This window comes from Engystomops pustulosus, chromosome 7 (assembly GCF_040894005.1).
Source record: "Engystomops pustulosus chromosome 7, aEngPut4.maternal, whole genome shotgun sequence".
In the NCBI taxonomy this organism is placed as follows: Eukaryota; Metazoa; Chordata; class Amphibia; order Anura; family Leptodactylidae; genus Engystomops; species Engystomops pustulosus.
The window spans coordinates 68,803,181-68,817,793 of NC_092417.1; the positions used below are offsets into that span (position 1 = coordinate 68,803,181).

Sequence of the window (14,613 nt, forward strand, 5' to 3'; positions counted from 1 at the left end):
TACAATACACACCTCAGCTGTCGCAGAACATCATAATACACACCTCAGCTGTCACAGAACATTACAATACACACCTCAGCTGTCACAGAACGTTACAATACACACCTCAGTTGTCACAGAACATTAGAATACACACCTCAGCTGTCGCAGAACATCATAATACACACCTCACCTACCGCAGAACATCATAATACACCTCACATACTGCAGAACATCATAATACACACCTCAGCTGTCGCAGATCATCATAATACACACCTCAGCTGTCGCAGAACATCATAATACACACCTCAGCTGTCACAGAACATTACAATACACACCTCAGCTGTCACAGAACATTACAATACACACCTCAGCTGTCACAGAACATTAGAATACACACCTCAGCTGTCCCAGAACATCATAATAAACACCTCAGCTGTCACAGAACATTACAATACACACCTCAGCTGTCACAGAACATTACAATACACACCTCAGCTGTCACAGAACATTACAATACACACCTCAGCTGTCACAGAACATTAGAATACACACCTCAGCTGTCACAGAACATTAGAATACACACCTCAGCTGTCACAGAACAATACAATACACACCTCAGCTGTCACAGAACATTACAATACACACCTCAGCTGTCACAGAACATTACAATACACACCTCAGCTGTCACAGAACATTACAATACACACCTCAGCTGTCACAGAACATTACAATACACACCTCAGCTGTCACAGAACATTACAATACACACCTCAGCTGTCACAGAACATTACAATACACACCTCAGCTGTCACAGAACATTAGAATACACACCTCAGCTGTCGCAGAACACCATGATACACACCTCACCTACTGCAGAACATCATAATACACACCTCACATACTGCAGAACATCATAATACACACCTCAGCTGTCACAGAACATCATAATACACACCTCAGCTGTCGCAGAACATCATAATACACACCTCAGCTGTCACAGAACATTACAATATACACCTCAGCTGTCACAGAACATTAGAATACACACCTCAGCTGTCACAGAACATTAGAATACACACCTCAGCTGTCGCAGAACATCATAATACACACCTCAGCTGTCACAGAACATTACAATACACACCTCAGCTGTCACAGAACATTACAATATACACCTCAGCTGTCACAGAACATTACAATACACACCACAGCTGTCACAGAACAGTACAATACACACCTCAGCTGTCACTGAACATTACAATACACACCTCAGCTGTCACATAACAGTACAATACACACCTCAGCTGTCACAGAACAGTACAATACACACCTGTGCTTGTAAACAACCTGATAAATAACATGATGGTGGCTACTTCTATAAAGGGATACATCTCTCCATCTTAGTAAACATAAGTCCAAAAGACCTTTTCCTAAATATACACCGTCGCTCTCTACATCACACACGGGGCCCCGCACAAGACAGCCTGTCAGAATCTGAAGGAGGTTCTACTAATAAGCATTTATATACATCGCCTTGAAAATTGTAAGATGATTGTGGTTTCCATGCAACAGAAGATTCAAGTACTTAACACTTGAGCACAAGACCGGGCGGCTGCCGCTACCAGAGCTGATCGCAGCGGCCATCCAGATGATTAAGAGGGCATTAGAGGCACACCTCCGGCACAATGGGACCCTTTAGAGTCAATGCTAGGGACTAATAATAGCCAGCAGGGCCTGCAGAACATGTGCTGGTTATGTAACCACACAATGTCACTCACCCGCTCTCTTATAATGGCAGTCACAGCCCTACCTGTATGTGACAATGACATGTATCAAGGAGAAATTCTCACAGGCTCGGAGGGGAAAGCTCTGACATGGCTGTAGGGGGGAGGTATCTGCATGATGAGATCCTTACCATATCCTATAACTAGTGGTATCATATCTAGTTTCCATTATCCTTGAAGATTCTCTGATGGCAATGAAACTGAAAGGAGTTTTGCTTCCACAATGAAGGTGAAGTAAAAAAACCACATGAAATGTACTGAAACAATTCGTGGTTGTCTTGTTACCTCTGGTCAAGTAGTCATTTTTTACTCCATGTTTTACAGTTGAGTGACACTAGAGATTGGGTTTTTTTATAGTCTGAACCATGGAGACACAACGGGGCAGATTTATCAATCTGTCTGAAAATCAGAATAGCATGGCAACCAATCACAGCTCCCCTTTAAAATATTCATGAGCACTGGTAAAATGAAAGCTGAGCTGTGATTGGTTGCCATGAGCAACTAGAAATATTCTGACTTTCAGACAGCTTGATAAATCTGCCCCACTGGCTCACATTTATCTAAAACAGTGTAAACTGCACTATGTATAGTTTGCCTGTGCAGAGGGCGCCACATTCATGAATTGTGGCGCACGTTCTCCATGAATCTGGTTCCCCCCGCACCATTAACATAGGGTGCGGGATACAATTCTGTCGGACGCTGCATGATAAATGTGTTGCACAGTCGATAGGAACGCACCTTTCAGTACAGAATTTTGCCCCTGCATCAGTTTTTCGTCTGACTATGCACGTTCTTTTCATTGCACATTTATAAAGTGTCGCAGCTCTACTACATCCGACGCAAAACTTTATAAATACATGTGCAAACAGTCAAACAAAAAACTGGTGCAGGTGGTTTAATAAATGTGAGGTCTTACAGAACATCATAATATAAAGTTGTGTAGTGAAGCATGTACAGAACTGTGGAGGCTGGTGGGAAGGAGATACATACAGAGGGGTGGCGGGGGTTCAGGAACGGACACTGTGGATGGGGCAGGTAGAAGGGAAGGCACAGGTGCTGAGTGGTAGGGAGAAGGTACAGACACTGGTGGAGCTGGAAGGAGGGTAGAATAGGCTACAGGTGAAAACATGCTACATAGAGTGCACAGACACCAGCCAGGGAATGGCTACAAGTAAGACCAGGTAGTAGCAAGGTACAGACACCACTAGTGCTGGGAGACATGGTGCAGAACTAGCATATGGTGACTACCATGAGCGTTTTCAGTTTTTATATAACACACTGTGGTGGGGGCCACCTACCTGAGCAGGTAAACTGCCCTCTCAATGTCATTCAGCTCCTCATCTACTGTCAACCTTTCAATTTCTTCAGGAGTCTGTAATTATAATGGACAAGAAGTCAGTGACTGGCGTCCACCCCATTCCTCACCCCACCTATACCCACATATATAACACTGCGCTTGGGGTCACTTATATACTTTACAGGAGATTATTATACAGATATAGACTGGGGTAATAATGATGCTGCTGCTCTATTATACAGTGGGGTGATGTCATCATGACAATGACATCATAGCATTCCTGCAGTTACTGAACCTATATGTATGATATAAGGTTATGGATGATAAGCAGGATGTGAATGGTTACAGACACAGGAGAAATGTCTGTCCTTCAGAACACTGCAGGGGTGTAGCAGCCCAATAAATACAGATCCTACCCATTATCCACCATGCAGATGAGGGAATACCATGATGATGTCAGAGGATGATGACATCACAAGTCACCTGCACTGATTGGAGGAGCGGCAGTGACTGTGTACTGAATGTATGGAGGTTCCTAATAAGTGCTCCCCTCCCCTCACCCCGTGTCTATAATGCAGGGAAGGATTGTGAGGTCTACAATACTACAGCCCCCCAATAACTCCATCCCCCCATTTTTGTGGTGATCATCTGGTAATACAAGGTCCCTGCACTGGTGATGTAACAGGTGGGCTCCCCGATGACGTCACAGAGCACTGACATGACAGCTGTACGTACCTTGAGGCTGCGGCGCACCGGCCGCTCTATGATGGCCAGCTCCTGCAGGTCCTCGATGTATCCGAAGAGACTGAGCTCCATCCTGGGGGAGATCAGGCAGCCGCTGCAGCCCGCATCCTCCCTGCACCGGGAGCTCTTCACATGGCGGAGATCCGAGGTGCGGGGGCGGCGGGGGAGGACCGGGGAGGAGTCTGCACCGGGGCCCGGGCGGGGGGGGACAACCGCGGGGGCAGTAATGAGGGGTACACTAAGCACCGGGACTCCGGAGCACGGATTTACCTGGCCGGAGGGTGTGGAGAGGAGCGGCTATTAACAGGGGAGCCCCGGCTCATAGTGTCACAACGTCCCGCCGCCACCGGGTGATGTCCTGCTGTGCGGGAGGCGGCCTGCTGCGGGTGTGCGGCGCCCGGTCTCCATAGTAACCGAGCACTGCTTACGTCACCTCCCGGACCTGTTACATACATGTTACAAGTACACACCACTACCACACTTCTACAAACTTGTATCAGTGTGGACGTGTGCCATGTACATACATGTGACATGCCTACACTGCTACATACATGTCACACGTCCAGACCTCTACATACATGAAACATGCCTACACTGCTACATACCTGTCACACGTCCAGACCTCTACATACATGAAACATACCTACACTGCTACATACATGTCACACGTCCAGACATCTACATACATGTAACATGCCTACACTGCTACATACATGTCACACGTCCAGACATCTACATACATGAAACATGCCTACACTGCTACATACATGTCACACGTCCAGACATCTACATGCATGTAACATGCCTACACTGCTACATACATGTCACACGTCCAGACATCTACATGCATGTAACGTGCCTACACTGCTACATACATGTCACACGTCCAGACATCTACATGCATGTAACATGCCTACACTGCTACATACATGTCACACGTCCAGACATCTACATGCATGTAAAATGCCTACACTGCTACATACATGTTACACGTCCAGACTACTACATGCATGTAACATGCCTACACTGCTACATAAATGTCACACGTCCAGACTGCTCCATGCATGTAACATACCTACAATGCTACATACATGACACACGTCCTGAGTGCTACATATATGCAACATGCCTACACAGCTACATACATGTCACACGTTCAGACCACTACATACTTGTAATATGCCCACACTGCTACATACCTGTCACAAGTCCAGACAGACTACTAGATACTTATAACATGCCCACACTTCTATCACATACACACTTCATCACATATATGTCACACGTCCAAACTACTACATACATGTAACATTCCTACACTGCTACATACATGTCACATGACCAGACTGCTACTTACATGTAACCTGCCTACACTGCTACATACATGTAACATGCCTACACTGCTACATACATGTCACACCTCCAGACTACTACATACATGTAACATGCTTACACTGCTTCATACATGTCACATGACCAGACTGCTACTTACATGTAACATGCCTACACTGCTACATGTCACACATCCACCACTACTACTAACTTGTATCAGTGTGACATGTACATACATGTAACATGCCTACACACCTCCAGACTACTACATCTTGTAACATGTAACATGCCCACATTGCTTCATACATGTCACAAGTCCAGACTACTACATACATGTAACATTCCTACACTGCTACATACATGTCACATGACCAGACTGCTACTTACATGTAACATTCCTACACTGCTACATACATGTCACATGACCAGACTGCTACTTACATGTAACATGGCCTCTCCGCTACATACATGTCACACATCCACCACTACTACTAACTTGTATCAGTGTGACATGTACATACATGTAACATGCCTACACACCTCCAGACTACATCTTGTAACATGTAACATGCCCACACTGCTTCATACATGTCACAAGTCCAGACTACTACTTATTTGTAACATACCCACACTGCTACATACATGTCACACGTCCAGACTACTACATACATGTTACATGTCCACACTGCTACAAACAGGTCACACGTGTCACACTTCTAGACTACTAAATACTTGTAACATGTCCACACTGCTAAATAAATGTCACATCTCCAGACTACTACATACATGTAACATGCTCACACTGCTAGATACACATCACAGGTCCAGACTACTACATACATGTAACATGCTTACACTGCTACATACACGTCCGGACTACTACATACATATAACATGCTCACACTGCTAGATACACGTCACACGTCCAGACTACTACATACATGTAACATGCCTACACTGCTACATACATGTCCGGACTACTACATACATGTAACATGCTCACACTGCTAGATACACGTCATACGTCCAGACTACTACATACATGTAACATGCTCACACTGCTACATACACGTCACACATCCAGACTACTACATACATGTAACACACTATTCCCTGAGCCCATGCAGTGCCAGCTACACTTTCTCCCTACTACGATCTCTGTTTGACAAAGGCCTATGTTTGGCCGAAACGTCACTAATTTGAATATGACCGCTTACTTGTAAATAAACTATTCACTTGGCATTATATATTCCAAAGGAGCGCTTGGATTATTCTTTCATTTTTTAAGTATTTGGGGTGGGAACCCTAATCCTACCTAGCACCCATAATATTCAAGGTGCAACCGAACATTAATGCCCACACTGCTACATACACATCATACATCCAGACTGCTACATACATGTAACTTGCCCACATGTCTACATACATGTCACACATCCAGACTGCTACATACATGTAACATATCCACACTGATACATGCCTGGTGTTTGTATACTCTGCTATATACATGTCACATGTACTTACATTCACACTACTACATACGGTATTTGTCCACTCTGCTACATGTCTAGCATATGTCCACTCTGCTACATATATGTCCATGCAGCTACATGCTTTGTATTTATCCACACTGTTACATAGGTGTCACATGTCCAGATTACTACATGCCAACAATATGTTCACATTGCTACGTTACATATGTCACATGTACACATTTTACATACATATTTCCACACACATCTAATATGTCCACTGTCTCTCTTATATGTCACACCATTAGTATGTGTCCACACCGCTACATACATGTCCCAGGTCCATACATATGTCCGGACAGCTATTTACATAACACATGCAGGTCTAGTATATTTCCACAATTCTACATACGTGATGAGCAGTGCCTGGCTTTCTCCACCGCTTAGAATTATGCACCTTTTTGTTGTGTTGTTTTGTTGGCTCGGATTTTACAGCTTTCATTGGCATGACATGTCTACTTTATTCTTTGGGTCGGTACGATTACGGGGATACCAAATTTGTATAGGTTTTATAATGTTTTCATACATTTACAAAAATAAAAACCTCCTGTATAAATTTTTGGGGAATTTTGCATTCTTCTGGCGCTAGCAACTTTTTCACACTTCATTGTACGGAGCTGTGGGTGGTGCAATTTTTTGCGCCTTTCGATGATGTTTAGAATGCTAGCATTTCTAGGACTGTATGACCTTTTGATAACTTTTTATTGATTTTTTTATATTTTTCTAAATCGCAAAAAAGTGCCATTTTTGATTTTCGAATGGGTTTATGACTTTTACTGTTTATTTATATTTATGTCAGTTCTAGGGAAAGGGGGGTTATTTGAATCTTTAGGTTTTTTTAATTATAATTTTTTTTTTAACTTTTTTTATTTTTATTATTTTTCAGACTCCCTAGGGTATTTTATCCCTAGGTTTTCTTATCGATCCTATCATATACTGCCATACTACAGTATGGCAGTATGATGGTGATTTTCCTCCTCATTCATTACAATGTGCTGATCGGAAGACGCAAGGCTGTCATGTCAACAGATCACTGCTCCCTGATGAAGTCATGGGGAGTGTCGATCCTCGGCAAGATGGCGCCTTTGCGCGGCCATCTACTTGAAGCTGCCAGCAGCTTTTCCGGCGGCGATCGCCGGGATAACACCCACGATCGATACTAGCACCGATCACAGATGCTACCGGTAAGTCTTTGCTGCAATATGCAGATGACACTTACCGGCTATAGAGAGGACTCAGCCCATGAGCCCTTTCCATGCACCGGAACCCGACAGTGGTAAGGGGTTAAAGGAAATCATCCACGTAAAAAACATAAAACAACCTATAGATACTCCACTTCATCTTCATCCCGGCGCTGTCTGTCACTAGGCTTAAAATCCCCCCTCTCGTGTGACGTCACCTCGAGGAAGTTGCGGAGGTGTTCATAATTAGCAGCCCGCAGCGCCGGACATCTTGACCCTGCGCTCCAGACTGCTAATTATAAGTTTGATTTCTAGGTGATCAACATAAAGAGTAGCAAAGGTGAGTATTTGTAGGATTGTTATGCTTTTTACATGGTTGATTTCCTTTAATGTGGTTTTTTTTTTGCAAACTGTATGCAGCTTTCATATGTCTTGCATTGAGAGGCTCCCGTCGGTACACTCTGCCGTATAGCCCCGACTGGTGGAGGCTGCAGTGATAGGTGACTTTGTGGAGCTTTCTCCCATCTTCCTACTGCAACTCTGGAGCTCAGCCACAGTGATCTTGGGGGTCTTCTTTACCCCTCTCACTAAGGCTTTTCTACCACGATTACTTAGATTGGCTGGACGGCCTGGTAGAGGAAGAGTTGTGGTGGTCCCAAACTTATTCCAGTTAAGAATTATTGAGGACAGTGTGTGTTGAGGACGGCAGTTCCGTAGACCTCATGATTCATGTACTTTGATATGCACTGCGAGGTCTTATATAGACAGGTGTGTGCCTTTCCTAATCAAGTCCAATCAGTTTAATTAAACACGGTTGGACTCCAATGAAAGAGTAGAACTATCTCAAGGAGGATCAGAAGGAAATGGACAGCATGTGAAATAAATATATCACAGAAAATGGTCTGAATACTTATGACCATTCGATATTTCAGTTTTTCTCGTTTAAGGGTGATGGCACACGTGGCGTTTTGAACCCGATTTTGATCTGTTTTTAAGCAGTCTTAAAAAACGCATGCGATTTTTTAAAAACGCATGTGTTTTTTGATAATCCATCCATTTTTGACCGGACTTACCAATTATCTTAATTAACCCCTTAATGCTCTGCTCCGTAGCTCTATGGCGCAGAGGTGCAGGGTATGTATGAAGAGGGCTCACGGGCTGAGTCCTCTTCATACAAGGGTGGGGGTTGTTGCATATTGCAGCAAACCCCCACCGCTAATAACCGCGGTTGGTGCTTGCACCGATCGCGCCTATTGACCCTTCCGTTGCCGCCGGCAAAGTCGATGGCGGAATTTAAAAGACGGCGGCGCGTGGGGGAGGCGATCGGTTGCCATGGTAGTCTCGGGTCTTTGTTTGACGTGAGGCTAAATGGCTTCTGCAGATTTGTTACAATGAGCCGTGGCTCATTGTAACGCATAACATGCAAAAATGCCATATATTGCTATACAGAAGTATTGCAGTATATGGTAGGAACGATCTGACCATCTAGGGTTAATGTACCCTAGATGGTCTAAGAAATAATGAAAAATAAAATTTTCTAAAAGTTTAAAAAATTAATAAAATATTAAAAATTCAAATCATAATCAAAAACATAATAAACAGTAAAAATCACAAACATATTAGGTATCGCCGCGTCCCAAAATGCCCGATCTATCAAAATATAAAAACGATTACGGCCGGCAGTGACCTCCGAGAAGGGAAATGGTGGCCAAATGTCCGAAATGCGACTTTTACACCTTTTTACATCACATAAAAAATTGAATAAAAAGTGATCAAAATGTCGCGCAGTCCTCAAAATGTTAGCAATGCAAACGTCGGCTCATTTCGCAAAAAAAAAGACAACTCACACATCTCTGTACCCCAAAGTATGAAAAAGTTATTATCGTCAGAAGATGGTAAAAAAAATGTTTTTCTTTTTTGTACACAGTCGTTTAATGTATTAAAACGCAATAAAACCTGAATAAATTTGGTATCACCGCCATCGTACCGAACCAAAGAATAAAGTAGAGGTGTTATTTGGAGCGCACAGTCAAAGTCGTAAAAACTGAGCCCACAAGAACGTGACGTGCGTTTTAAAAAAAAAAAAATTTCACATTTGGAATTTTTTTCCAGCTTCGCAGTACACGGCATGTTAAAATAAATAACATTACGGGAAAGTAAAATTTGTTACGCACAAAATAAGCCCTTACACAGGTCTGTACGCATAAAAATGAAAAAGTTATAGATTTATGGATTTTTGAAGGTGGTGAGCGAGAAATGAGCGAAAAAAAACCATTTGTTTTTTAACAGACTGCTTAAAAATGGCCCAAAAAGGGCTTCAAAACGCCACGGGTGGCATCACCCTTACACATTACAAAAATGTACAAAAATGTTACTGTAGCTATACATAGGTCCCCATTAACTGCAATAACATCCACCTTCCCAACATACATTTCAGCGGGTCCCGCTTTCATTGGAGGTGATTGATTTTTACATGCAAAACACCTGGTTGTCATTCCAGAACAATGGGGCAGATTTATCAAGCTGTCTAAAAGTCAGAATATTTCTAGTTGCCCATGGCAACCAATCACAGCTCAGTTTTCATTTTACCAGTGTTCATGAATATTTTAAAGGGGCGCTGTGATTGGTTGCCATGGGCAACTAGAAATATTCTGACTTTCAGACAGCTTGATAAATCTGCCCCATTGTTCTGGAATGACCACCAGGTGTTTTGCATGTAAAAGCCCCTCCCAGTTGCGTTCAAAACGCGTCCAAAAACCGTCTGTGAACAGCCAGCTTCTTAAGCACTTATATTTTGTGGCTTATCCTCTATGTGGAGAGTGTCATTGACTGCCTTCTGGACATCTGTCAAGTACATCCGTACATGTTCTATCTTTCCCCTTGTTTACGGCCGGGCGTCGTACTTCGCTGCTCACCTCTCCAGCGTGCGGCACTGAAATTGCATGCGTTTTTGCATGTTTACCATGCGTTTGGCTGGTTTGAATCTATTTTTCTTCATTTCTTCATTTGTGTATTAACATTTTCACAGAAGAGTGAAGAAATCAGGCGATACCATTTTGAGGCTAACTGAGCATATTTGGTGGTGAGCTTTCAAGAATACTAGTACTGAGGTAATGGGAATTGGTCACCTGTGTAAATGTGCTGGCAGGGTGAGGTACCATTTTCTGATGGGGGTCTCAGGGTACACCAGACAACCAGTTGTTTCAGGTTTGGTGGTTGCCAGAAGGACAGGAGAGGATGGATTGGGAATATTTCTTTTAGTCTTGTGTCTTTATGCAGAATCGGTTGGAGTTCCTTGGCAATGTGATGTAGGATCCCCAGTTGTGGGCTGTAAGTGACTACTGGGGGTACTCTGGCCTCCAGTTGGGTCTCCTTATATGTGAGTAAATCATCTCTGTTGATGGCTGCTGCTTTTCTTATTTGGTTGTCAGTCACTTTTGGTCTGTAGCCCAACTGGAGAAATTCAGACCTGAGCTCCAGGAGGTGTTTTTCCAGGTCTTTCTTGTCTGAACAGATACAGTTGTAGCGTATGGCCTGGCTGTATATGATAGATTGTCTGGTATGTTTGGGGTGGAAGCTGTTATTTCTCAGGTTGGATCTCCTTATCTAAATAGCTTAGTTTCAGAATGATGGTGGGGCGAAAATTGTTGTAACCCTCATGGAATTGAATTAGGGCCTCCTCACCTGCAGTCAAGATGATCAGAATGTCATCAATATAACGGAGGTAGATCATGGGTTTGGTGGTGCATGTGGATAAGTAAGCACCTTCCAGTTCAGCCATAAAAAGATTGGCATGCTGTGGTGCACACCTTGAACCCACTGATGTCCCCATACATCGTAGGTACAGATCCTCTCCAAAAGAGAAATAGCTGTGTGTGAGTTCTGTGAGCAGTTCTGTTGGTAGGTTGTGCTTCTCCATGTGTGCCTGACATCCCGCTTTTCCATCTTTGTGAGAAATGGTAGTGTACAGAGATTCCACATCCATGGTGGCCAGAATTGTACATTCTAACATTCCCCACGAAGATGGAATAGCGGCGTGTGTCTTAACATTCATGCCAGCTTCATGACCCCTATCTCTGACCTGGAGGCCACAAGCAGATTAGAGCCAGGACTCACTTGTGTTTCCTCACAGGTTTTTAGTCTGTTTATTGTCATCCTGTCGTAAATGAGAGGTCCCTGCATTTATCAATCTGTTGTGTTAAAGTTTTTTTTTTTATTATCCTTTGATGATCACTGCCTAGAGTGTATAAAATGCCTAAGATTTACCTAATTGCATTACTGCTAACATTTGCATTTTAAAAAAAGTAACAGTTAATATAATGTTAACATTGTCTTAATAAAACAAATGTGTTGAAACATTGTTAACATATGCATTAACATCGCATTTACATTGGGGGGGGGGGATTTATTAATGCACTTGCGTCACAATTCTGGTGGATTTGAGCCAAAACACTGTCTAAAATACCTTGCACCACAGTTAAAGGCTTTTAGACCTTTCTTTGGCAGTTTTCCGACTTGTCCGAATAAGGGGCGTGGCCTTTGGGAAAATGGGGGTGGCATCACAAGAAAGGGGCGTATGCGTTTTTTAACAGACTGCTTAAAAACGACCCAAAAACGGGTTCAAAACACCATGTGTGCCACCAGCCTAAGGCACCAAAAACGCAACGCATCGTGTGAAAGTGCCCTCAGAGTGTATTGAAATCTTCAGTCTTTCAGATGCAGTTTGTGAAACCAAAGGCAGGTTTGGATCATAATGGGTGAGAACATATCATTGAGGCCGCGTTCACAAATTGCATTTTGTTTCGTTTACATTGCATTTTGAAACGCATTACAACAGCTGAGGAGAGGTGATTTGCCTAATTACATTAACATTTATTTTTAACATTTGTATTTACAAAACACATGATAAACATGATAACAAAGTGTTAACATGTGCTTGTTGTTAACACTTTTGGAAAATATTGTGTTTACAGTAAACAGTAATGTAAGTAGGCAAATCACCTCTCCTCATGAAAACCAAAACGTAACGTGTGAACACGCCCTGAGGGACATAAAATGCTTATGAAGCTTTTGCAGGTGTTTTGGGTTCATTATTTTAATTTTCGAAAATGATGGGGGCATTTTTCAAACTTTTTTTTTTGTGTGTGCCATTATAGCATTTTTGCACCTTTTTGGAGTTTGTTGCCAAAAGTTCATGTTTCTTTTTGTTCACTGTTGCGTCTTATTTCTCATTAGTTTCCAGATGTTAGATGTATGAAAATGTTGCAATTTTGGTGAAAATCTGTTAAAAAAGTTGCAAAACCATTCCAGCTCACTACTTGCTTCCTTCATGTTAAACGATGACGAGCATCACATCCCTGGTTGTTTCTAGGTTGTAACTAAAATGTTATTAACCCCTTCACGCTCCGTGGCGGATATATCCGCCACGGAGCGCAGTGACTTAGCGCTCAGTGGCGGATATATCCGCCACGGCGCTTATGCCGGCTCGGCTCTGGATCAGAGCCGAACCGGCATCGGGAAACACGGGGTGCCGGCTGTAACTAATAGCCGGCACCCCAGTGTAACACCCGCGATCGGAGTTGTCTCCGATCGCGGGTGCTTAACCCGTTAAATGCCGCGGTCAGCGCGACCGCAGCATCTAACATGCATCTGGGGGATCTTTCCCCCACGATTGGCACTCCCGAACCGTTTTCGGGGGGCGCCGATCGTTGCTATAGCAACTCTGGGGTCCGATCTGGACCCCAGAGTTACTTGCAAGAATTGCCGGTAAGATGGCGTCTGTGACGTCATCTTACTGGCACAGTGCCAGCCTATGCAAGTGTATAGGCTGACACTGATAATACTCTGCAATACATGAGTATTGCAGAATATTATCATGAAGAAGCAATCAGATGATTGCTTGTTCATGTCCCATGGTATAAAAGTGAAAAAGTTAAAAAAAAAAAGTTATTCAATAAAAAAATAAAGTCATAAATCACTAAAAATGCCCCAAACCCCCAAAACATATAAAGAGACATATAACTAAAAAAAAAGTCTAAATCATAACACAAACCCCACATATATAGTATCACCGCGTCCGTAACAACCCGTAGAATAAAAGTAAATCATTATTGAACCCCCACGATAAACGCCGTAAAAAAAAACTGTTATAAACCCTCCAAAAATTATGATTTTTACCTTTTCAATCCCACAAAAAATGCTATAAAATGCGATCAAAAAAGCATATGTACTCAAACATGATACTGGTGCAAAGTACAACATGTCCCGCAAAAAACAAGCCATCAACCAGCTCCGTAGCCAAAAAAGTAACAATGTTATGCCACTTGGAAGACGGCAATACATAAATGATAGATTTTTCCCCACATTAGGGTTTTGTTTGACAAATTTAGTAAAACGTAAGAAAATATATTCATGTCTGGTATCCCTGTAATTGTATCGACCCATAGAATAAAGATAACATGATTATTAGTCTATACGGTGAACACCAAAAAAAAAAGGAAAAAATCCAGTACAGAATTGATGCTTTTCTACTCCTGCCCTCAAAAAAAGTTCCTAAATTTTCAACAATAGGTGATACCAACCCCAAAATGGTAACAATGGAAAAAGCATCTCGTCCCGCAAAAAAAATGCCGTCACATGGCCCAAATAACGAAAAAGCGAACATTTTATAGCCTTCAAAAGGGGCCAATGAGGAAACTAAAATCCTGGCAGCTGCAGGTCCCTCCTTACCTTCTGTACCTCGCTGTGCGCCCATAAAACAA

At 42.8% G+C, this 14,613-nt stretch overlaps 2 protein-coding genes across 5 annotated transcripts in view; one reads left to right on the top strand and one right to left on the bottom strand.

Annotated features, from left to right (window-relative positions):
- Positions 1 to 4,218, bottom strand: part of PPP4R4 (protein phosphatase 4 regulatory subunit 4) — an 82,934-nt gene extending 78,716 nt beyond the window's left edge. For 3 of the 4 annotated variants that reach the window (XM_072116281.1, XM_072116280.1, XM_072116279.1), the window contains exons 1-2: positions 3,799 to 3,932; positions 3,065 to 3,138 (exon numbers count right to left, since the gene is read on the bottom strand). In XM_072116281.1, coding sequence (XP_071972382.1) covers positions 3,065 to 3,138; positions 3,799 to 3,879 — 155 coding nt within the window. In that variant the 5' untranslated portion in view covers positions 3,880 to 3,932. Of the gene's footprint in view, positions 1 to 3,064; positions 3,139 to 3,798; positions 3,933 to 4,077 lie in introns of those variants that run through there. The other variant, XM_072116282.1, reaches the window with a different exon arrangement.
- DDX24 (DEAD-box helicase 24) overlaps positions 3,826 to 14,613 on the top strand; it is a 39,269-nt gene continuing 28,481 nt past the window's right edge. The window contains exon 1 of the mRNA XM_072116285.1: positions 3,826 to 3,955. The gene's annotated coding sequence lies outside the window, so the exon portion shown is untranslated. The remainder of the gene's footprint in view (positions 3,956 to 14,613) is intronic.